Source organism: Theropithecus gelada, chromosome 15 (assembly GCF_003255815.1).
Source record: "Theropithecus gelada isolate Dixy chromosome 15, Tgel_1.0, whole genome shotgun sequence".
In the NCBI taxonomy this organism is placed as follows: Eukaryota; Metazoa; Chordata; class Mammalia; order Primates; family Cercopithecidae; genus Theropithecus; species Theropithecus gelada.
In genome coordinates, this window is record NC_037683.1 from 64,210,447 (window position 1) to 64,236,152 (window position 25,706).

Consider the following 25,706-nt stretch of genomic DNA (forward strand, 5'->3'; position numbering starts at 1 on the left):
TAGAAACTATAAAGCAGATAAGACCAGAATGAGTGCCTCTCTTTCCAAAAATATCTCTTAGAAACAAACAACAACCAAAAAAAAAAAAAAAAAACCCCACTGATTATTCCTGGTAGAACTCTAGGCACTAAGCTCCAGAACTGAGGCAAAGTGGGGCAGAAATAAGCCCAGAGTAATTAATTATTCAGACAGTTTCTCCGGTCTCATACAGTCAGGAAGAAAAAATATTATCTCTGCAATATAGAATACATTCTTAATAACTTGTTTTTGGAGAAATCAAAATTTAAGTAATGGACTACTTTTAAAAGTCAACTTTTAATAACTAAAGACAAAAAAATATTGAAAGTAGCCAGACAGAAATAATGCATTACTTATAGGGATATGCTAATTTGAATGACAGTAGATTTCTTAACTGAAACTATGGAGGCCAAAAGAAAAGTGGCACAATTGTTTTTCAAAACAACACAACAACTTTTTTTTTTTGTTAAAGAACTGTTGTCTGCAAATTCTATATCCTTCAGGAATGAAGAGAGACTTCATAGACAATCTATTAAGTGTGCTATATCACTACACTTAAAAAAATACATACCTTAATTAAAAATACTTGTTAGCAAATACTATAGAATTGTTAGCAAATACTATAGAACACTCTATTCAACAGCAGCTGAAATCGTAATTTTGTTCAAGTTCCCATGAAATATTCAACAAGATAGACCATATCTAGACCATAAAACCAACCTCAACAAATTTGGAAATATACATAGACTAGCCTCTGGTCATAATGGAATAAAACAAAAATTTGATAACAAAAAAGGAATAGGAAAATCTGTAAACACTCATAAATTAAACAATATATTTTTAAATAATACACACATCAAAGAGGCAGATTCAGAGAAAATTTAAAAAGCAATAACATAATGAAATGTAAAATATAGTATATCAAAAGAATACGGGATGCAGCTAAAGCAGTGATAGAAGGGAAATTTATAGCACTAAACAGTTATATCAGAAAAGAGAATTCTAAGATCTTACAGCAAGCAGTTAGAAAAAGAGCAAAATAAACCCAAAGCAAGCAAAAAAAAAGGAACTAATAAAGATAAAACAAGAAATAAATAAAACTGACAACAGAAAAACAAAGAAAATCAATGAAACAAAAAGCTGGCTCTTGAAAAATCAATGAAATTGTTGTCTCTAGCAAGAGTAAGAAAAATAAAGAGAGAAGACACAAATCCTCTTACCAGAAATGAAACAGGGAATATCACTACAGATCGTGCAGTTATATAATCTAGTAAGAGAACAGTATCATTAAGTAGAGTTTACCTCCAGAATATAAGAATAGATCAGCATAAGGAAACCTATTAATGTAATTCACTATATCAACAGAGTAAATTGGGGAAAACTCTTATTATCATCTCTATAAATTTCAAAAAGTTATTTAACTAAACAATTTTTCTTAATTAAAAACTCTTACTGGCTGGGCATGGTAGTTCATGCCTATAACCCCAGAACTTTGGGAGGCCAAGGTGAGAGGACTGCTTGAGGTCATGTGTTCAAGACAAGCCTGAGCAACAAAGCGAGATCCCATCTCTACAAAAAATTTTTTTAAATAGTTGGGCATGGTGACACACACTCAGCAGTTTGAGGTTACAGTGAGCCATGATCACGTCACTGCACTCTAGCCTGGGCAACAGAGCAAGACCCTGTCTCAACAACAACAACAACAAAAACAAAAAAAGAAACAAACAAAACCACTGCAAACTTTTAGAAAGCTAAAAATAGGGCTGGGCATGGTGGCTCATGCCTGTAATCCCAGCACTTTGGGAGGCTGAGGTGGGTGGATCACATGAGGTCAGGAGTTCAAGACCAGCCTGGCCAACATGGTGAACCCCTGTCTCTACTAAAAAATACAAAAATTAGCCAGACATGGTGGCAGGTGCCTGTAATCCCAGCTACTCAGGGGGCTGAGGCGGGAGAATCGCTTGAACCTGGGAGGCAGAGGTTGCAGTGAGCCAAGATTGTGCCATTGCACTCCAGCTTGGAAAACAGAGCAGCGAGACTCCATCTCAAAAAAAAAGAAAGCTAAAAATAAAAGAAAACTTTCTTAACTTAATATGTTATCTATCAAAATGTACAGTAAGCATCATACTTAAAGCTTAACCTTAAAGACAGTTATAAGTCAAGCTATTTATCACTTTTTTTAATCTTTAATTTTATTATATCTCAGATCACTTTTACTCTAATCAAAGAGTTTCCTTTAAAGAGGAATTTAGTGGAGAATAATGTTAGATTTGGAGGTTAGACATTTTTTTTCTGATCCTAATTTTTTTTTTTTTTTTTTTTTTTTGTTTGGAGACAGAGTCTTGCTCTGTCACCCAAGCTGTAGTGCAGTGGCCTGATCGCAGCTCACTCACTGCAACCTCTGCCTCCCGGGCTCAAGTGATTCTCCTGCCTCAGCCTCCTGAGTAACTAGGATTACAGGCACACGCCATCATGCCCAGCTAATTGTTTGTATTTTTAGTAGACACAGGGTTTCACTATGTTGGCCAGGCTGGTCTCGAACTCATGACCTCAGGTGATCTGCCCACCTCGGCCTCCCAAAGTGCTGAGATTACAGGCGTGAGCCACCACACTTGGGCAGATCCTCATCTTAAGAAATATTTTAACAGAGAATAGAATTTATACTGATGCATTTTATTTCAGCACACACTGAAGACCTATTCCACTGTCTTACAGTTTCTACTATTGCTTTTGAGAAGTCAGTTGCCATTCTAACATCTCTTGAAAAAACAATTTTCACCATTTAATCTCCTATCCTTCAGGAGTCCTAATTAATGATAGACCCTCTTTTTACCTTCATAACTCATATATCTTCTGTTTTTCATTTGTCTCTATGCCATATTCTGAATAAATTATTCTATCTATCATCTAGTCAAGTAATTCCCTCATCCAGTTAACTAATTCTGAAGCTCTCCCCCTGTATGTAATTATAGTCAGTGAACTTTTAATTTTACTTATTGTATGATTTCACTTCTAAACACTCTCTATGGTTTTCAAATATCAGGCCACTTGAAATTTCTTGTGCATTACAAATATTTTTTAGCATGTTGGCTGATAATTTAAGCTGTCATTCATTCATTCCATTGAAGGTTTTTTATTTTTTGTTTTTTGTTTTTTTGGTGCCTTGATAAATTTTACTTTTTGTCTTTAGTGGTCTGCTATTTCCCCCAATTTCTCCAGGTTTGGATTTACTTCATTTCATTCATGTTTCAAAGTACTGGGTCTCTCACATTGATAAAAGATCATCATAAGGATGAAAATAAATTTACCTTAAAACTAATGATTTAATATGGAAAACAAAAAGGCAGCAATTCTACTATTTACACAGAATGTAGAGGAATACTTTTGCAGAAGAGTTATCAGTATCCCTAAGCATGCAGAGAAGTGCTTCAATAAGATGCTTCCTAGTTTTCCTATGAAATACATTTGTTTGATCTCTTATCTTTTTACAGATAAGGAATTAATCACTTAGAAAACATGTTGCTTCCTTCAGGTGTTACACCTAGTAAGTGATATAGCTGGGTACAGATCTTAATCTTCTACACATTAAACAATGTTCCTAGGACTGTTAATTAATAGCTCACTGAAGTCTCAGGAATGGGTAAATAAATCAAAATGGATTAAAGACTTTAATACGAAGCCCACAACTGTGAAACTACTAGGAAGAAACATTGAGAAAAAACACTTCAAGGCATTGGTTTGGGCCAATATTTTGTGAGTAAGATCTCAAAAGCACAGGTAACAAAAGCAAAAATAGACAAATGGGATTATATCAAGCTAAAATGCTTCTCCACAGCAATGGAAACAATCAACAGAGACAACCTAAATAATGAGAAAAAAAACTTGCAAAGTTGTCTGTAAAGGGATTAATAACAATAATATACAAAGAACTCAAAACAACAGCAAAAAAAAATCCAATTAAAAATGGACAAAAGATTTGAACAGACATTTCTCTAAAAAAAAGACATAAATGGCCAAAAGGTATAAGAAAAAATGCTCAATGTCATTAATCATCAGTGATATGCAAATCAAAACCACAATGAGGTACCATCTCACTCCAGTCAAAATGGCTATTATCAAAAAGACAAAAATTAACAGATGCTGGTGAGGAAGTAGAGAAAAGGGAATTTTCATACACTATTGATGGGAATGCAAATTAGTACAGCCACTATGGAAAACAGTATGGAGTTTCTGCAAAAAAACTAGAAACAGAACTACCATATGATCCAAGAATCCCATTACTGGGTATACAGGTAAAGGAAATGATATTAGTATGTCAAAGAAATATCTCTATTCCCATGTTTACTGCAACATTATTCATAACAGTCAAGATACGGAATCAATCTAGTTATCCAACAACAGATGAATGGATAAAGAAAATGTGATATATATACACAATGGAATACTATTTAGCCATGAAAAGGCAATAAAATCCTGTCATTTCCAGCAAGATGGGAGTAACTGAAGGACATTATGATAAATAAAAGAAGCCAGGCACAGAAATACAAATATTACACATTCTCACTCACATGCAGGTGCTAAATAAAATTGATCACATGAAGGTAGTAAGTACAATGATGGTTACCAGAGGCTACAAAGGGTGGCAGGAGTCGGGGTGAAGAGAAGTTGGTTAATGTGTACAAAAATACAGTTAGGTAGAAGGAATAAGTTCTAGTGTTCAATAGTATAGTAGGGCAACTACAGTTAGCAATAATTTATTGTATGCTTCAAAATAGCTGTAAGAGAAGATCTGGAATATTCTCAACACAAAGAAATAAATTTTTGAGATAATGGATATTACAATTACCCACACAATGCATACAATTCACATTGTACGCATGTAAGAAAATATCACATGTACCCCATAAATATGAACAACTATTATGTATCAATAATTATAAAATGGGTAAATAAAGGGTGTGACAGAATACTAGAGAGTTTTCAAATAGTATGATTTAAAAGATAGGTAATTTTGGTAATATTAGTGATATTAATTACTAATGGGTGACAATTGAAAAGAGTAGTTTATTATAGGAAATCTTAAGTCAGCTATAATAACACAGACTGGAATAGGAATATGATTCTCAGAAACAGTCTAGGGAGAATTTTAGGAGATGTATAAAATCACACACCTGATGAGAAGAGATCATTTATTTTACATTAGGTATATTTAAAAGTTATAGAACCCGACTAGAAAATAAAGATTAAATATACAAGTATGGATGTCAATAACTTCATACTTTCAGATAGATGAACAATCAATTCACACACGATATGGTCAGTTTTCAGAATACGTGTTCACAGTGTTTAGCTTTGGAAATCACAGAAGCCATATTCTGAAGTTGAAGTTTTTTGCCAAATATTAAATGTCCATTCAAATGAAACTAGTAAGAGCATTAAAATTCTTTTGCTTGGCTAACCATAACTATATATGAATCTAAAATTTTGGGGTCAAATTATTATATTTTTAATATAATTTTGAAAAAAATTCTACTATAAGTGGTAAAATGTAAAATATGTCGGTATTTTTATTTTCTTAAAAATCTGTGCAGGATGATTAGAGATAGATGACTCTATAGTCAGAACACAAGGTTCAAGTTTTAGACTTACCACTTACTAGCCACGACCCATGGATAAGTCATTTACTCATGCAGTCTCTTTTCTTTCTATATAAAAATAGGATAATAATTCTTATCCAATTAACTCATGGATATTCTGTATTTCTCAAATTGTGAAAGTATGTGAAATGCTTTGCAAATTTAAAGTGTCACAAAAATGTCATGATATTTCTAAGTGCCCTAAATTTAATTTGATATGAAATATAAATACATACTGAAATACTTTATTTATACATTCCAGCGTATGATATCCCTTGTTCTGAAGATGATTAATTGAAGAATGTTCCCATGTGTACTTTAAGCAACAATCACAGCTGTAGCGAACATAGACATATAACTGTTGCCACAGTCTACAATAGCTTCCGTTAACAATTCTTGAAACTATCATAGGGAACTTCCGTTATAACTAAGAAGTCTCCAGGAACTTCTGTTATAGCTGAGAAGTCTTATGTATTAGCATTGTTGAGAAAAGACAAGCTCAGATAAATAAGGTATTGCTACTATGAATCTGCTTATGTATATTTTTATTGACTACTTCCACAGTTGGCTCAGATAATAAGTTTTAAGCAGATTTGTTTTTAATTATTACTATAAACTGGTATTTTTACTTAAAACATCTATATAAATATACAAAGACAAATATGTGATATCTGATGATATTTCTAGAGCATTTCTGTATTTTCAAAGGTTCTATAAAAATAACTCATGATAATAGACACTAACTGCCTCAAATCTTTCAAGGAATGAGCTGGAATAAATTAACAAATGAATATGTTTTTTTAAAAAAGTAAATAACAAAGATCATCCAATGATTAAAGTTTTTAATCATTTAATATATATGCTATTCTGATTTTAGAACACTGAAATAACTTTCCTTCCTATGTGTGTATTATTGTGACCTTGAGAATGCATTTATTTGAAACATTGCATAGCAAAGAAGGCATAATACCATCAGAACACCGGAATTTGAGCAAAAGATCTAAAACATACTACTGAAATAAACATGGACAAGTTAACTAAACTCTCTAGATTTCAACTGAAATATTTTTGAATGAGAATAATTACATCACAGGTTATGAAGATCAAATAAGAAAAATACCCAGTTTGCAAAAGCTTCCACTGTGCAAAAATAACCTAATCTTATTACTGAAAAATAAAATCAGTTTTCAAAAAATAAATACAACAAATCAAAATAAACTTTTGAGAAGGCATCAGTAGCTGAGTCATTCAGTAGGCATACGAACTTGTATAGTTAATTTCTGTAAAAAGGAGATAAAAACAGTATCTCATCTCACAGGGATGTTGTGAAAATTAAATGAATGAATGCACATAAAGTGCTTAGAAGATGCCCTGTATGTAGTAAGCACATAAAGGTTAGCTATTCTCACTATTATTATTACCATAATCTGTCTAGAGTAACTTTTCCCCATTAATATTTATTATCCTTCTTCTGTACTGCAGGGCAGTGTACTCATGAGGTTGAAAAGTGCAAGAGGACTCCTAATAAACCTGAAAGTGATTCTGCTAATTTTGTTATACTACCTCTCATGCTTTGGGCCTTGGTGCCAATGTTACCTTCTCAGAAATGCCATTCCTCGACCAAGGTTGATCTAAAGCCAACATTTCTCTCCTTTGTCCTTAATTACAATGCACTCTCTGTAATCTTTAATTATTTTACTTATTCTGTTGCATGGTTATTATATTCTGTCTCTTACGACAAATAAGCTCCATGAGAGTAAAACCATACCTGTGTCTAGTTCACTATTGTGTTCCCATTATCCTTCATGGACCCTAGCACACACAAGATACCCAATCAATGTTTGATGAATGAAATAATGATCTTAAGGGGTTACTATGCAGCCAAATTTGGAAATCTGAGACAAGAGGAAAGATGACTACTATGGTACAGATGTGATACTTCCACCATTGAGAGCCCCAACACTGGCTTACTCCAACTAAGGGCAATAATATTCTCAATGATCAATCCTTAAATGTTGGTAGTTTTAATTGCATTAGCCTCCAAATACACAGAATCATGAAGTAAAGAAAATACTAAGTGGGAAAAGGAATTGGAATAGTATTGAACTGTTATGCCTATATGCATTAGCATGATTTGTCTTTGTTCTTCTAGTAATTACCTTAGAAAAAAAAAGAAGACAGCCACTGAAAGTTCATGTGAGATTTATAGGCTATAATACACCCACTGTACTCTTTACTCATGAAATTTTAAATATTTTGTTCAATCTGTGATATCATATTTCATAGGAAATACAGTTAAAATTTTTAAAACTATCTAAAGATTGGCAGTCTGGAAGACAATATAACCTGAAAACCCTCTGTATCACATAGAAAATATACGATATCAAGTATTCTTTTTGAAGTATTGCTGAAAAATCTAAAAAAAAAAAAAAAGTGACTCAAGGGCTGGGATTATAGTCACCTATGGAGAGCAGCCAGCAGCAGAGCAGGGAGCATGTGACTGGATGTTTGGTAGCACCTACTGCATGGAAATCACCAGGGCCAGCAACTTCAGGAATTGTGGGAGCAGGAGCTGAAACTTTGACCTTGGGCTTGGAGAGGCCAAATTTGAGAATCCTCTGGAGTGCTGCAACTCTAGTTCAAGGGTAGACTAAAAAATATTGCTAGGTTAGAAAGGTAATAAAGAAATACGTCTCTGATTGGGACCAGGACAGAGTACAAAAATTTTCAGTTATCTCTACTGGTAATGTTTATGTCTGTGACTTTACCTCTTGTGGATTGAAATCTGAATTTTTCAGCGTAGGTCAGGAATCTTACTACCCTGAGAACTAATATAAATATTAAGTAGTGGTGGGTAGCAAAAGCAAACAGAAAACAGTCTGGATGAATGCTCCCCAAAGACAAGGTTCAAGGAATTATCACAGAGAAAAACACATCCACTAGAGCTGAGCTGCAAATCAAAATTGTAAACACATGTAGAAACATCCCATCCCGGCTGAGAGTAAGCAGAAAAAATAAATAGGAAGATTAGAACCTCAAGAACATGTGACTTGAAAGAATATATAAGCTTGTTTAAAATGATTAAAGATATAAAAGAAGAAATTAATGTCCAAGAAAAGAACAAGAGTTCATGAAAAAAGAATATTCTAATCACTCAAATAAAATTATTACATATATAAAATGTATATATATTATATACATGGATATAAATATAACATGACAAAAATTTTGAACTTTAGCTCTTTCAGATAACAATATGTAAGATGTAGGAAGAACATCAAAATAAGACAGAAACAGTAAATAGTTTTAGATTAATGGAGATTAGTCTACTTTTTACACTTTTAAAAATTCTATTTCTCACTACAATTTGGAAGTTATATAGTTTCTTTCTCTTTAAAACCAAAGTGGAGGTAGCCCTAATCCCTGAGTCTTTGCACTCTGGGCCCATGATGGGAGTGGCAATATGGCAATATGTGAATTGCTTTTGGGGTCCTTCTCTTTTCTTGAAGGATTGTGCAGGTTTATAGTTAAATAGATCTATTGGCCCATCCTGAAAATCCAGGAAGTTTGACAGCTTTCCTTCATTGTCTATTTCTCCATTTCCTTTAGACCCAGCTGGTTGCTCCTGGTATAATCCAATCTCTGTTCCTGATTTCTGTTGAGAAGGATTAGGTCCCTGGTTCACATTCACACAAATCTCCTCATCAGATGATTGTACAGCCACACTCTTAATGTTCTCTTCAAAACAACCTTTCTCATTATTTGCACTATCAGTAGGCTGAAAAATGTCCATATCTTCCAAGTTGTGGTATACTTATGCTTAACAATTTCTATTCAATTTATCTCTCTCCGTTACATTTAACCAAGCAATCAGGAGAAATCAAGGCATTCCTGTAATGCATGCTTAGAAATTTCAACCAATTTCATCACTCACAAGTTGTATCTTCTACAAAACACTAGAACACAATTCAGCCAATCCAAGGTTTTTTTAAAAACAAATATTTTATCATAAGGATTGCTTTTCCTCTAGTTTCCAGTAGCGTGTTCCTCATTTCCATATGAAACCTCACTAGAATCACCCTTAACATACGTATTTCCAGTAAGCACCTCAAAAATCTTCTAGCTATTACCCAATTCCAAATCCACTTCCACATTTGATGTGTTACTGCAGCACCTCATTCTTGGCACCAAAATCTATATTAGTTTGCTCAGGCTGTCAAAACAAACCACCAGACTGAGTGGCTAAAAGAACAGAAATTTACTTTCTCACAGTTCTAGAGGGCTAGCCATCTAAGACCAGGGTGTCACCATAGTCAGGTTCTAGCGGCAGATCACTTCCTGGCATGCAGATGCCAGGTGTCTTGTTGTGTCCTATTATGGAAGAGAGAGTGGAATCTGGTGTCTCTTATTATTATTATTATTAGGACACTAATCACATGATGAGGGCCCATATGACCTCCTTTAAATCTAACTACTTCCCAAAGGCCCCATCTCCCAACACCATCATACCAGGAGTTAGGGTTTCAACATATGAATTTTGGAGGAACACAATTCAGTCGGTAGCAATAATACAACTCTTGAAATCAATTTTGTTATTTAAACAAATACTGAGAGATAATCAATAAAATAACTCATCCATTCATATATAAATGAATGATAAAGATTATTCTGTTTTCTCTAGAGACATTATTTCAGGAGAGAGCTTTTTAGAACATATGCTATACAGAATGTATAACTCCACAAAAATTTCATGTGACATCTGTCTTAGTTTGTTGTCTATTTCTATAACAGAATACCACAAACTAGCCAATTTGTAAGAATAGAGTTTTATTTAGCTCATGGTTTGGGAGGTTAGGAAGTCTAAGAGCATGGTTACAGCATCTGGTGAAGGCCTTATTGCCAGGTCATGAGATGGCAGAGTGCATTACTTGGTGAAAGAGCAAGAGTGTGCCAGTCAGCTCAGGTTTCTCTTGCTCCATTATAAAGCTACCAGTTCCAACATGGGGACCCTGCTGATGACCTTTTGTAATCCTAATTACCCTACCTCTAATCAACATAAGAATTTAGGGATTAAGTTTCCAACACATAAAACTTGGAGGACATATTCAAACCATAGCAAAATCTGTCAGCTGAAGTTTTATACATAGTTAGTGCCTAATATAAAACATTCAACAGACTTTCTAAAAAGTGTGCTATGGATAATGGCCACATTTTCTTTGATAATATGGATTCTGGTAGTTTGTCTCTGTGAGCTAATACTGTTTTAATCTTTAGGATGACACACATGTTACTAGAAAGAGGTATCCACAGCCAAAATACACTTAAGTAATATTATTGGAACAAAAAAGAGAGCATTTACATCTTATTAGCCTTAAAATTTGGGACTCATTTTCATATGTTTCAATTAAATTATGAGTAACACCTTTAAGTCAAAAATCTGATTATTCAAACTGGAAGAGTAAGTCAATATAGTCTGCCTTACCCTATTTCTATCCCTTGATGTGTACTTTTGCAATACAGATTTTAATATGTAAGGAGAAAAAATACATTGTTTTAATCAGAAGAACCCAGTTCTGGCACGATTCACTACCTGCTGACTAAACAGTCCTTGGACCTCAAATAAACATCAGTGGTAGCCAGGCACTAGTTGCCACAGGTCTTGGGCAATAACCAATATGTTGCTAGCTTCAGGGGTGACCTAGCACAGCCTCAGCAGTGGTGGACATCGAAGCGACTGAGTCACTTCTCTCTTAACTCCAGGCAGCCCAGCATGGAAGGAGAGACTCCTTTTGTTTGGGGCAAAGTGAGGGAAGAGAATGAGAGTCTCTGTCTGGCAATCCAGGGAATTCTCCTGGATCTTACCTAAGCCCACCAAGGCAGTACAAGTCTTCAAGAATCACAGTGTTACTGGGATTAGGGTATCCCCTAGTGGAGATGCGGCTGCAGTGACCCAAGACTTAGGTCACAACACTCAATTCCTTTGAATATCTAGAAAGCCTTCTCAAGAAGGAAGAGTACAAAAAAGCCCAGAATCCAAAGATTAGGATAAATGCCTAACACTTTCATGCCCAGACACCAGCAAATATCCACAAGCATCGAAAACACTCGGGAAAACATGACCTCAATAAATGAACTAAATAAAGCACTCGTAGCTAATACCAGGGTGACAGAGAGATATGTGACCTTTCAGACAGAGAATTCAAAATTGCTGTTTTGGGGAAGCTCAATGAACCAAGAAAACACAGAAAAAAATCAGAATCCTATCAGAGATATTTAACAAAAAGATTGAAATAATTTTTAAAAACCAATCAGATATTTTGGAGCTGAACAATTCAACTGACAAACTGAAAAATGCATCAGAGTCTCTGAACAGCAGACTTGATCAAGGAGAAGAAAGAGTAGTGAGCTTAAGGATGGGCTATTTAAAACTACACAGGGGAGAATAAAAGAAAAAAAAGAATAAAACTTGCCTATAGGATCTAGAAAATAGCCCCCAAAAGAGCAAATGTAAGAGTTACTGCCTTAAAAAGAGGGACAGGGAGAAATCAGGATAGAAAGTTTACTCAAAGAAATAATAACAGAGAACTTTTCTAATCTAGAGAAAGATACTAATATTAGGTATCAGAAGGTCATAGATAACCTAGGTATCAGAGGGTCATAGAATTAAACCAAATAAGAGATTTAACCCAAAGAAGACTACCTCGAGGCATTTAATAATCAAAATCCCAAAGGTCAGGGATAAAGAAAGGATCCTAAGAGCAGAAAAAGAAAATAAATAACATATAAAAGAGCTCTAATACAGCAGACTTCTCAGTAGAAACCTTACAGGCCAGGAGAGAGTGACATGACATATTCAAAATGCTAAAGAAAAAAACATTTATCCTACAGCAAAAATATCCTTAAAACACTAAGATGAAATAAAGACTTTTCCAGACAAACAAAAGCTGAGAATTTTGCCAACACTAGACCTGTCCTACAAGAAATGCTAAAGGGAGTTCTATAACTTGAAAGAAAACGATGTAGATAAGCAGTAAGAAATCATCTGAGGGTAAAAAAAAAAAAACTCACTGGTAATAGTATGTACATACACAAATACAGAATAACAGTGTAATTGTGATGTGTAAACAAAAAAAGATATAAATAGAAACAACAAAAACTTTAAAAGTGGGGGATTGGATCAAGTTAAAATGGAGAGTGTATATTAGGTTTCTCTTTGCTTGTCTATTGTTTTTATAATCCGAGTTTAGTTGTCATCAGTTTAAAATAATTGGTTATAAAGCATTATTTGCAAACTTCATGGTAACCTGAAATCATAAAACCTACAACAGCTATACACACACACGCCACGCATGAAATTAAAAACTACTACCAGAAAAATCACTTTTACACAAAGAAAAATAGGAAGGATGAAAGACAGAGAGGACCACAAAACAACCAGAAAATAAATAACAAAATGGCAGTAGCAAGTACTTGTCTATGAATAATAATACTGAATGCAAATGGACTAAACTCTCCAACCAAAAGATGCATAGTAGCTGAATGGATTAAAAAACAAGACCCAATGATACACTACCTACAAGAAACTCATTTCACCTATAAAGATGCACACACGACTGAAAATAAAGGGACGGAAAAAGATATTCCATGAAGTGGAAACCAAAAAAAGAACATGAGTAGCTATACTTCTATCACATTTTTAAAATCTGAGACAAAAAATATAAAAAGAGAAAGAGAAGGTCATTATATATTGATAAAGGGGCCAATTTAGCAAGAGGATATAACAATTATAAATACCTATATATCCAGCATCAGAGTACTCAGATATATAAAGCAAATACTGTTAGCACTAAAGAGAAAGTCAGACTTCAGTATGACAATACAATAATAGCTGGAGATCTCAATACCCTACCTTCAGCAATGGACAGATCATCCAGATAGAAAATCAACAAAGAAACATCAGACTTAATCTATATTATAAACCAAATGGACCTAATAGATATTTACAGAACACTTCATCAAATAGCTACAGAATACACATTCTTCTCCCTAGCATATAGATGAGTCTCAAGAATACACCATATGTTAGGCCATAAAACAAATCTTAAAAATTTCAAAAAAGTTGAAATTGTATCAAGTGTTTTCTCTGATCACAAAGGAATTAAAGTAGAAATCAATAACAAGAGGAACTTTGGAAACTATAGAAACACATGGAAATTACACAGTATGTTCCTGAACGACAAGTGAAGAAATTAAGAAACAATAAATTAAGAGGAAAATTTAATAATTTCTTGAAACAAATAATCGAAGCACAACATACCAAGACCTATGGAACACAACAAAAGCAATACTAAGAGGGAAGTTTATACCTAAAAGTGCTTACATCAAAAAAGAAGAAAAATTTCAGATAAACAACCTAATGATGCATCTTGAAGAACTAGAAAAGCTAGAGCAAACCAAACCCAAAATTAGTAGATGAAAAGAAATAGTAAAGATCAGAGCAGAAATAAATGAAATTAAAATGAATAAAATATGAAAAAATCAATAAAACAAAAAGTTGGTTTCTCAAAAAGTAAAACAAAATATACAAACCTTTAACCATACCAAGAAAAAGAGAAGACAAAACCAGAGGTGAAAAAGCAGATATTACAACAGATACTGCATAAATTTAAAGCATTGTTAGTGGCTACTATCACCAACTATATGCCAATAAACTGGAAAATCTAGAACGAATAGACAAATTCCTAGACATATACAATCTACCAAGATTGAACCATGAAGAAATCCAAAACCTGAACAGACCAATAGCAAGTAACAAGAACGAAGCCCTAATAAAAAGTCTCCCAGTAAAGAAAAGTCCAGGACCCAATGGCTACACTTTGGGAGGCTGATGTGGGTGGATCACGTGAGGTCAGGAGATCGAGACCACCCTAGCCAACATGGTGAAACCTCGACTCTACTGAAAACACAAAAGTTAGCCAGGCATGGTGTTGCTTGCCTATAGTCCCTGCTACTTGGGAGGCTGAGCCAAAAAGAATTGCTTGAAACCGGGAGGTAGAGGTTGCAGTGAGCCGAGATTGTGCCACTGCACTCCAGCCTAGGTGACAGACTGAGACTCCGTCTCAAAAACAAACAAACAAAAACTATACTGCAATAAAAATAATGCTGTATATTATTTATCAATGTACATATGTGTGCAGCAATTTTTTTAAATTATTGGAAAATTAGCATGAACACCTGAAAGTGTCTCCAGAGATGAGTAGAAGAGGATGGGGCTGTAGATAATGATTAAATAAAAATTTAGCTTTATTTATCACATTTTCTATCTTTAAAATATACAGTGGAAGAATATATGTTAATTTCTAAAGGGTATAAGGGTATTTCTTATATGTGCTTTCTATTTTTCTGTATCTCCTAACTTTGCAAAAATCCTTTATAGAAAACAAAGTTAATTTCTCATGTTTGAATGCCTAGTCTGAGAAAATATCATTCTTTTCCTACTTTTTGTCTAAATTAAATAGTGTATGACCTGCGAAACATAAATAAATCTATAAAATTAAACATTGTATGTGTATAACATTTTCCTCATATTAAAAGGGAGCTCTGAAGAATGGGGCTAGCATGTTTTTTACTCATATCTTTACTTGTGGCAACAGATATATATTTTGAACAAATGCAAAAGACTTATACTTAATTTTTCTTGAAAATAGCTGATGGCTATTTATATATTCCATCTATAGAATAATGCTTAGTATAGGGCTATAGTGCATTTCAAAATAGGTTTAAAATATTTTACTTTGATATTTACAGTACCTGCTTTTGGGAATCACAAATCTTTGTCATTTACCTAGTATACTATTTAGCTCATAGTTGTAAAATACTATCTATATGTCATACATATCTTTAGAGTAGGCAAAATGTAAAAAAAAAAAAGAATACAGTTAAAGTGATGACAGCTCAACCTAAACATGTAAAAAATCTATAATCTTGGTTAAAATTTTCTTCCAAAACTTCAGCGGTTTGGCCTATACAGTTCATATTTCTTTTTCTAAGCTTTGTTGAGGAAATTCTATAATGGTTTAAAACACAATGCAATGAAACTGATAGGGAAAAAAATGCCAAAGAATACTTTGTGTTCCTCTTTTCAACCTCCTAACAAACAATGGTACTTTTAATTACATATGAAAAAGCTGAAAGTCTTTGAAAAGTTTTCCTGAATATAAAGTAATATTTTTAGTATGAAGCCTGCCCAAATGTTGAAATCTATCTTAAATATTACTTATTAATGCACAATAAATTCAAGGCCTATAAGTTCAAAACCTATTGATGCCTGATTCAATACTTTGGAATAAAAAAAAAATGTTGAGGGTTTTAAAATCACGAGAAACAGATACAAAATAATTAAATTAGAATATTTACCGAGCATACAGGAATTCCACAATAAATAGGCGGGAAAAGACAGACTGAACTTAATCTGTTTTCCTAAGTTCCATTATTAAAAATATCACAGAAATCAACAGATGCTACCCAAATCCTCAAGTTGGTAACCTGAAAAATTTCTCAGTAGATGAGAATCTGGGATCTTGACATCTTCCATCCCAAGCTTTAGTTATTATGTGAGAGCCCACAAAGTCTATACCAATGTATTAACTAAAGATAATTTACCTGTATCTATGGAATACTTGGGGAGTTACTTTATCAGTAGAGAATTCTTAGTTACCACATCAGTTATTTCTCCCTATGTACAGAATATTCAAATTAAATCTAATTCTAGTTAATCACTCGTTACATTTATTTGAGTTCATAGCGATTTTTGAGATGGAAAATTTCTAAATTCTGATTCTTATTCTTTCCTGAAATACTTTTTGAATATTAGATGTTCTTGGACCTTTCTATCATCTAAAGAAAATCTGTATTAAAAATAAAATTACATATAACAATGAAACATAAGTTATACCTATAACATAGTAGCAAAAGTAAGATATTTACCTTAGAATAGATAAGATTTGAAATAGCTAGAATTGAGAGTAGCTTCAGGGAGAAATTCATATTAAAGTAACTCATTTGATCATCTATAACATACTCTCTCTAAAATGCACATGAACCACATAGTAACTGAAGTGCTTTTTATTTCTCCTAATTTTCTCTTTACAAGTAGTTGAAATCTGTGCTAAAATGTGGATTTCTTACTTGATACTACCAAGTATGGCATCTCAAAAATTATAAGAAAGGAAATTAAAATTGGTTGTGAAAAGGAAAAAAAAAAGTATGTCTAACACAGATTTTTAGTTGAATCCCTAGTGTACTATTTTTATTTTTCTCATAGTGTATGTAATTTAAGAAACTCCCAAGAAGTAACTATACCACTACTTTTCAAACTCTCAACGAAGAAAATTCCTCTTCCAAGGAGAATAAGTAAAATAGTTTTTATAACAACTCTAACCTTTTATAATTTTCCTCTGACAATGTCAGAATTTACTCTTATGAAAAGCCTGTGGTCTAGTATATTATTTAAGAGAACACTGAAAAGTTCAATTGTTTTTTGTGTAATAAGATTGAACAATTAAAGCTGAGAATTTTTTCTTTCTTTTAAAAAATGTTCTTTCATGTCACTTTGCTATTTGCACAAAAAAAAAAAAAAACCTTAGGAATACATATAGTTTATAATATCATGGTGAGATATAAAACAATGTCATTTAACTAGAGAAGAAAGAAAGGAAGAGTAGGAGAAAGGAAAAGGAAAGAGAAGAAAGAGAGGATATTAAAGAGAAGAAAAGAAAATACTAGCCAGTAAAATATATATGGGATGAAATCATTCTGGGAAATGTGGTTCCTATACAGTGGTTGTGGTATCAGTGACTGTGTCTAAATTGTAACATGGAGCTCAGTCTCATCTGGTATCCCATTGCCACATTTCCAACAGCCAAGCCTGTAAAATCCAGAAACTTCTGGTGTAAGCTGGAATGCAGTTAAGGTTTGGGTACAAGGCTACTCTGGGAATAAAGTCAGAACACAATTCTTAACTGTCATAACACTAATCCTTCACCATTAAAATGTTTATATGGATTGTTTGAATCAAAGCACTAGATATTAGAATTAGAGAATTTAAGTGTAACTTAAAATTATGTGTGACAGTGATTTAAATACTGTTTTCTAATATAATGAAATATTTTTTCTCTGCAAAATAATTTTCTAACAAATCATTCATTCCACAAGCAAATAACATAAAGAATGGAGACCTAAAGAACAAAAAATCTTTTCTTTTTCATTTGCTTTAAGTTCATCTCAAAGTGTAAGTTAAACTTATGCTTTAAGATTACCTTACCAGGAGTAAGGTATAATGTGACTATTTGCCTGAGTAAAAAGAACCATGCATAGGTTACTGGAATACATTAAAATAGATACTTACATTAAAATCTTCACATTTTATACTAGTATTTGCAAAGAGTAACTGATTAATATATCAGTTTAATAATGTAACTTATCATAAACACAAAGTTTCAAACATAGGGAAATGGGTAAGCTATATATATGTATGAAGCCTGCTTTTAAAAACTAAGATGTAACACAATACAAAACATGTAAAAATATTTCAAAGATGAGAAAAACTAAGCGGAACAGGAACGCTAGTAAAGTGTCTTTTTGATTCAGAGTTCCCTCCCTCATCTATGTTATCCTTTAATATGAGCCTTATTAAAGAAGTCTAGTAATTAAACTAATTATATTAGTAAACAGTGCCTGGGATTTTTTAAAACTCATAGACCTGCCTAACACAAATATAAACTAAACAATACATGTAAAACAAAATATCCACTTTTACAATATAGTATACAATTATTCAATCTTAAAGTTCTCTTTACCTTTATTGTCTGCCTGCTTGTCTGAAATCGTTGATCAGATACTTGCTGTTGATGGAGGAGCTTTTCATTAACTTCTTTATATTCTTTAACAGACAATTCTGCTGTTTTCTTGGCATTCTGAAGTACGCTGTTTTGTTGTTGCAAGGATATAATCCGTTCTCGTAATAAAATAACATTGCTACTTGATTTCTGGGCAGTTATATTTTTGTATTTTTCTCTGTTGACTATATAAAAATAATATTGTTCATAGTATTTGAAAAATTAGATTTAATTTTTAAAAGACATATTGTTAATTGCATACACATTCTTACCTCTAGTAGGAACTGCTGTATGTGAACTCTTTTGCATCTTATAATTCTTCTTTTGAAAAGTTGGTTTTTTGGCATTCTTATCATGAAAATAGTCCTAAATTTGAAGGTTTCATAATAATTGTATTATTCTTCAATAACAAGATCAAGTGAACTAATAAAAATAACATTTCTTCACTTAAAAATACAATTGTTTATGCAGAATTTTTTTAAAAAGTCTGTGGGAGGCCAAGGCAGGAGGACTGCTTGAGGCCAGGAGTTTGAGACCAGCCTGGGCAACATAGCAAGACTGTCTCTCACAAAAAAATTTGAAAAAAAATTTTTTTTAACTCTAGATGATAAAATTCTATAACTGATACCAAGAATTTACAAATGTACTTACATACACTGAACTTAAACTAGCAGGCAAAAGATACAGATACAAAATCAACTCCAAAGAAGTAGAAATTTAATCTAGGGACAGCTTAAAAACTTAGGAGTAAATATGATAACAGTAACAAAAGTAAAATGTGAATAATTGATAACTTATTCTCTGAAAATATAGGCCCTTTTCTCAAATACTCTATTATATGCTGACAAATGAAGCTAATAGCCTTCTGACAAATAAAGCCAAAAATAAGGCTGACAGTAATAAATAACTTCCTGAAGCTGTATGTTTTCTTCATGACACTCTAATACACGGAGGCTGAACAAAATGAAGCCTTTGTTGACTTTTGTTTTAAAATGTTTCACCAATTTAAAAATGTATATATTAGTAGTAAAACATGTGGTCTTAAGATTTTTTTTTTTTTTTTTTTTTTTGAGACAGAGTCTGGCTTTGTCACTCAGGCTGGAGTGCAGTGGCACAATTTCAGTTCACCGCAACCTCCGCCTCCTGGGTTCAAGCGATTCTCATGCCTCAGCCTCTCAAGTACCTGGGACTACAGGTGCACACCACCACCCCCAGCTAATTTTTGTATTTTTAGGAGATATGTGGTTTCACAATGCCATCCAGGCTGGTTTCAAACTCCCGGCGTCCAGTGACCCACTTGCCTCGTCCTCCCAAAGTGTTGGGATTATGGGCGTGAGCCACAGTGCCCAGCCTTGTTTAAGAATTTATTGGATGGGAAACATAGATATATTCAATCTAGAAAATTATTTCTTATTTGAAAAAGAACTTTTTAAAAGATCCCAATCCAGCAACAAATCACCTGAAAGTCATGAAACCGATTAACACATACACCAGAAGTCTATATCTAAAATAAGGTTTTCTTTTAAACTGATTAGTTTCAGAAATTATAAAATCCTAACAATGTTTCATTTCTCAAAATATTTTTGAAATGCTTCATTTAAACTTATCTTCAGAACCGGCATATAAATTTTTAATTGCTTATTAAGATTCAATTAGTATTTAAGTATCAGGCATGCACTGAGCACTGTTAAAAAAAAAAAATCCAAAATACAACTACCAATTGAATTACTAATATCAGTCACCAGATTTGGTATCCAATTAATAGTAGCTAAAATTAAATTACAAAGAAGTGGGCTTCTGTTTCCAGTACTATTACTGAACACAAACTCAAGAAAACTCTCATACTATGAAACAAACACACCTACAGTGTATTTCTAACATGGCAAAAAATATAAGGGAAATTGTCAGAGGCCAAAAATGAAGTGAAAGCAGAAATTCAGAGACCATACAAAAGTGACCAACAATGTAGCCAGCAACATGTAGAATAACCAACAATCCCTTGTGATCTTGAAATTCCACTTAAATAGCAACACAGAATGCAGAAGGCAAGAAAGAAAGCCTAGTTCCCAATCCAAGATGAGAAATTTGAGGTCAGAAAGCTATGGTATTGTATACGTCAATAGTTAGCTCCTTTCTATTGCTGAGAAGTTTCCTGTGTTACAGATGTACCACAGTTTGTTTAGCTGTTCAGCTACTGAAGAGAATTTTGGTGGCTCCCAGTTTTCAGCTACTACAAATAAAGGGGCTTTGATCATTCATGTACAAGTTTTTTTGGTAAACATATATTTTCATGTCTGTGGGATGTGTCTAAGGGTGTGATAGCTGGGTTGTATGGTAAATTTAGTTTTTTAAGGAACTGACAAACTTTTTCAGAGTGCTGTATTGTAGAATTTTATATTCACATGAACAATATATGAGAGATCCAGTTTCCCTGTCCCCTTGGTCAGCACTTGCTATTTTCACTAATTTTTACTTTAGCTTTTCCCTAACAGGGATGTTGAAAATCTTTACATGTGCTTATTTGCCATCCATATATCCTTTTTTGGTAAAATGTTTGCTCCTGTCTTTTGCCTATTTTGTAACTGGATTGTTTAATTTCTTCCTGTTGAGTTTTCAGCGTGCTTTATATATTCAAGCTATAAGACTTTTGTCAGACACATGGTTTTTAAATATTCATCTCGCTCTATGGCTTGTCTTTTCATCTTCTATGTAGTGTCTTTTGAAGAGCAAAAGTTCTTAATTTTAATGAAGTCGAATTTACTGACGTTTTCTTTTATGGATCGTGCTTTTGGTATCATGTCTAAAAACTCTTCACTCAGCTCTAAGACTTGAAGATTTTCTCTTACATTTCTTTCTGAAAGTTTTATGATTTAATATTCTACATTTATATGTGATCCACCTCAAATTAACTTTTGCATAAAGTGTAAAGTGTAGGTATAGGTTCCTTTATTTTTTGCACAGAAATATCCAATTGTTCCAGCGCCATTTTTAGAAAACATTATCCTTCCTTTGCACCTTTGTCAAAAATCAGTTGTTCATACTTGTGTGGATCCATTTCAAGATTCTCTGTTCCATTATGTGAATAATAATGGTGGGTGTATGGTGCCATCAGTCTTGACATCTGAATCAATTTTGGGTGATAAAGATTAATGCCACTACCTGTGGGGCAAAAATAGTTATTTAATTTTTCAGTCCTAAAATTTAGATTTGGGTATTTTTATATCTTCTACCTATTTGCTGAGACTTTCTAATTCTTTATTGGGATATTCTACTGCTTTTTGTTTTAGGCCTATTTTGTTTTGTTTAGGCCTGTCCATAATTACTTGTTGAAGCATTTTGATGGCAGCAACTTTAATATACTTGTCACATGCAGATGCCTCCTAACATACAATGGGTATCCATTATTACATCCTGATAAACTCATTAAGTTGAAAACATCATAAATCAAAAATGCATTTAATACATCTAACCTACCAAACATCATAGCTTAGCCTAGCCTACTCAGAACACTTACATTAGCCTATACCTGGGCAAAATCATCTAACACAAAGCTTATTTTATAATAAAGTATTGAATATGTCATGTAATTTATTTATTGAATATTGTCCTGAAAGTGATAAAAAGAACTGTTGTATGGGTACTCAATGTACTGTTTCTACTGAACATGTATCAATTTCACACCAACATAAAGTAGAAAAGTTTTAACTCAAACCATTGTAGTGAGTTGGGGACTGTGTGTAACTCCGACATCTGTCATCCTGCTGTTGGCTTCTGTTGATTGTCTTTTCTTGTTATAGTTAAGGTTTTCCTGGATCTTGGTATAAGGTGTGATTTTCAACTGTATCCTGGACATTTTGGCTATTGTATTTCAAGGTTCTGTATCTTACTTGAATCTTATTTGAAAAGGCCTCATCTGACACCACACTGATGGGGCAAGGAGCACACCATCTAATTACTGCCAGTTGGAAGTGGCAGTCTTAGTTGACAAACTGGTTGGGGAGGGCCACCTTATTACTGCTTGGTGGAGGCAGAACTTCAGGCTACCCAACAGGCATCTGCTGATACCATCATGGCTGGATAATGGAGGGGGACCTCGTTAATGTTCCCCACTAGGCTTCCACTGACATCATGGGGAGGGGGTTGGGGCTTGTTAGGTGTGAGTGGTAATTAAATTCCCCATCTCTGCACTTGGCCTCTGAAATTATCTTGCTCAGAAGCGAAAGGCATTTCATGCTGAATGGAGATGGATATCCAGGTTCCCTATGTGATATCCAGTGACATGGAAAGGAGGGAGCCAGCGGTTCTTAACCTTTTTGGCACCAAAAACCAGTTTTGTGGAAAAACATTTTTGCATGGATCGGGGGTGGAGGGGGTTGGGGAGGTGGAGATGGTTTCGGGATGAAATTGTTCTACCTCAGATCATCAGGCATTAGATTATCACAAGGAGCGGCAACCTAGATCCCTTGCATGCACAGATCACAATAGGGTTCATGCTCATGTGAGAGTCTAATGCCTCCGCTGATCTAATGGGAGGCAGAGCTCAGGCCGTAACAATGGCTCACCCACCTCTCACCTTCTGCTGTGTGAGTCATTTCCTAGCAGGCCACAACAGGTACCAGTCTGCAGCCCAGGGGTTGGGGATCCCAGGAGGAGGTCATTATCACTAGCTCCACACTTGGTCTTCTCTGGCATCACTCTGATAGGAGGAGGAGAGGTGAAGAGTATCTACTTATTGCCAGGCAAGAGTGGGAATCTAAGTCCCCATTAGGTCTTTACAGATGGGGCTGGAAACAGGGTTGCAATTTTTTCTGTGGTGTTTGCCTGGAGTAGGACACTTAACTGTGTAAGCTTCTCTGTCTTGCTAGGCTGGCCTTTTCCAGGTGACTTGGCTAAAAGAAGGGTTTTATCCGGGGCATGTATTGTCTGACCTACTGGGGTTTCTAGGTTGGGGATTTCAAGTATCCAGGCCAGGATACATGAAGCAAAATGAAAACCCAGAGAACTCACCACCATGTTGTTCCTTGAGTGATGAGGTACCTAGCTGGTCTGCTGCCTTCTCTCCACCTTTCAGCATATTCTTCTTGTTTTATATTAATTTTGGTTAATAGAGTCACTATCAAAATCTCAAAAAAAGTTTTTGTAGAACTTAAGCTGATTTTAAATTCATTTTGAAGAGTAAAGGACCAAGAAGAGACTCTTGATGAACAAGAAGGTAGGAAACTTGTTCAACAAGCAATCAAGACTACTAAAATGAAACTAAGACAGCATGATACTGACACATTTACTGAAGGAATAGAAGAAAAAGCCTAGATAAATATCCCTATGTTTATGTACATTTGATTTACAATAAAGGTGGCACCTTTGAAAAAAGCAAGGAAAAAGTTCATGACAAACATTGGGGAAAAATTGGTAAAATTAATCCCTATCTTACATCACATGAAAAAAATCAACACTAGACATTGATGTGAAAATCAAAACAGAAAAATATAGGAAAAGATAACATGAAAGGTCATATAGGATATATCTATGTTACAGTAAGCAATGCGTTATACAGAACACAAAATGTGCTATTCATAAACAAAAAATTAGTAAGTTTGGCCACTTTAGAATTGAGATGCTATATTCTTCAGAAGACTCCAGAAAGAAGAGTAAAAAGGCACACCATGGAGTAGGAAAAGATATCTACAATACATAACTAACAAAAGGCTCATATATAGCATACACAAAAATTTCTAAGCCAGTAAGAAAAATACAGATAACTCATTTGGAAAATGGGCAGAGACTTGAAGACGCAATTTACTAAAGAATTCCAAATGGCCAATAACCATGAGAAAGTACTGAACATCGTATTAGTAATCACAGAAACTTAAACTCACAATGATATACCTCAACATACACAAAAAAGTAGCTGAAATGAGAAAGATTAACCTATCAAGTGTCAATGAAGAGCAGCAAAAATTTCTATAAAATCTATTTATCAATCAATCAGCAGGCATTCAGCATATATTCTTGGTCTGTACTTCATTCTGGTAGTAACTAAAGAAGACCTTTCCTCCAAAGTGCTGGCAAGAGCTCAAAAAATAAATGTTTTTGAATTATGTTTTAAAAGAATCTTATAGGTTAATTCAAAGACAACCTAATTTTTACAACAAAATAAAAATGAACTTTCCTTAATTTTTCACTGATTTATGCTAAATAGGTAAACATTTGGTGTCATGTTGTATCAGTAGTAGGAATTACTGAAAAAGTTGTATTAGAACTTCAATTTTTCAAAATTTAAAATACATTGAGAAGTTAGCTAAAATAAGTAATTTAAAGATTTAATCAGACTAAATGACTTTATCATTGCAAAGACTAATATACAAAAAGAAGTTTCCTCACTTGGAATATTTCATATACCTGAAAACAATAATGAGCTTATTAACCACTTTTTTGCTGAGATATAAATATCTTAAGAATTATAATAATAGTATTTATTTTCATTTTTGTCTATGAAAAAGCTAACAAACAAGTACCTGAAAATTATTTAAAAGTGAATATTTTCACTGTATACTTCAAAGAAAACTTAACTTTTAAGAATTCAAATTAAATCAATAGTAACTTTTATTTACTTAAGTTATAAAGCATAAGATAAATTTTAAAACATAGCATACAATTAAGCAAAATTGTGTCATTTACCGTTGGGGTCTTGCCATCTATATTTAAATATGTCTGTACTATTTCTTTTCCTTTTGTTTGGCTGTCTTCTGTTGGATCACTTTCTTTCTGGTCTTTTCCATCTTCTGTAGGACTTATTTTCTGGGATGTTTCTACAATAATTGTTCCCAAAGTTTGAGAGGTCTGTGCTTCAGAATCACTGCTTTTCAGAAAAAAGTAGGGACATAAAACCCAAGAATAAAAGTTGTTACATGTGCTTGTCTTAAGTTCAAGACCAAATAATATTTTAGGATAGACTGTATATAAAGCTGCAAGTTTAATGTGGGCATTTACTGGTTCTCAATGTAAAAGGGAAAATCAGTCTAAATATATTGTGCAAAATTAAAGAATTCCATCAAGAAAACAGATTATCTAATTTCAAATCCCTACCAACATCATTTCTATAGTACTTCTACCAAGTGTTAACTCAGGAAGCATTTGCTATAACACTTCCAAGGTT

General features: G+C 33.6%; 1 protein-coding gene across 3 annotated transcripts in view; it reads right to left on the bottom strand.

The window, feature by feature from the left end:
* Positions 1-25,706, bottom strand: part of CNTLN (centlein) — a 369,548-nt gene that overhangs the window by 74,226 nt on the left and 269,616 nt on the right. For 2 of the 3 annotated variants that reach the window (XM_025360690.1, XM_025360691.1), the window contains exons 16-18: positions 25,229-25,409; positions 18,823-18,916; positions 18,512-18,735 (exon numbers count right to left, since the gene is read on the bottom strand). In XM_025360690.1, the coding sequence (XP_025216475.1) occupies positions 18,512-18,735; positions 18,823-18,916; positions 25,229-25,409 (499 nt within the window). The remainder of the gene's footprint in view (positions 1-18,511; positions 18,736-18,822; positions 18,917-25,228; positions 25,410-25,706) is intronic. The other variant, XM_025360689.1, reaches the window with a different exon arrangement.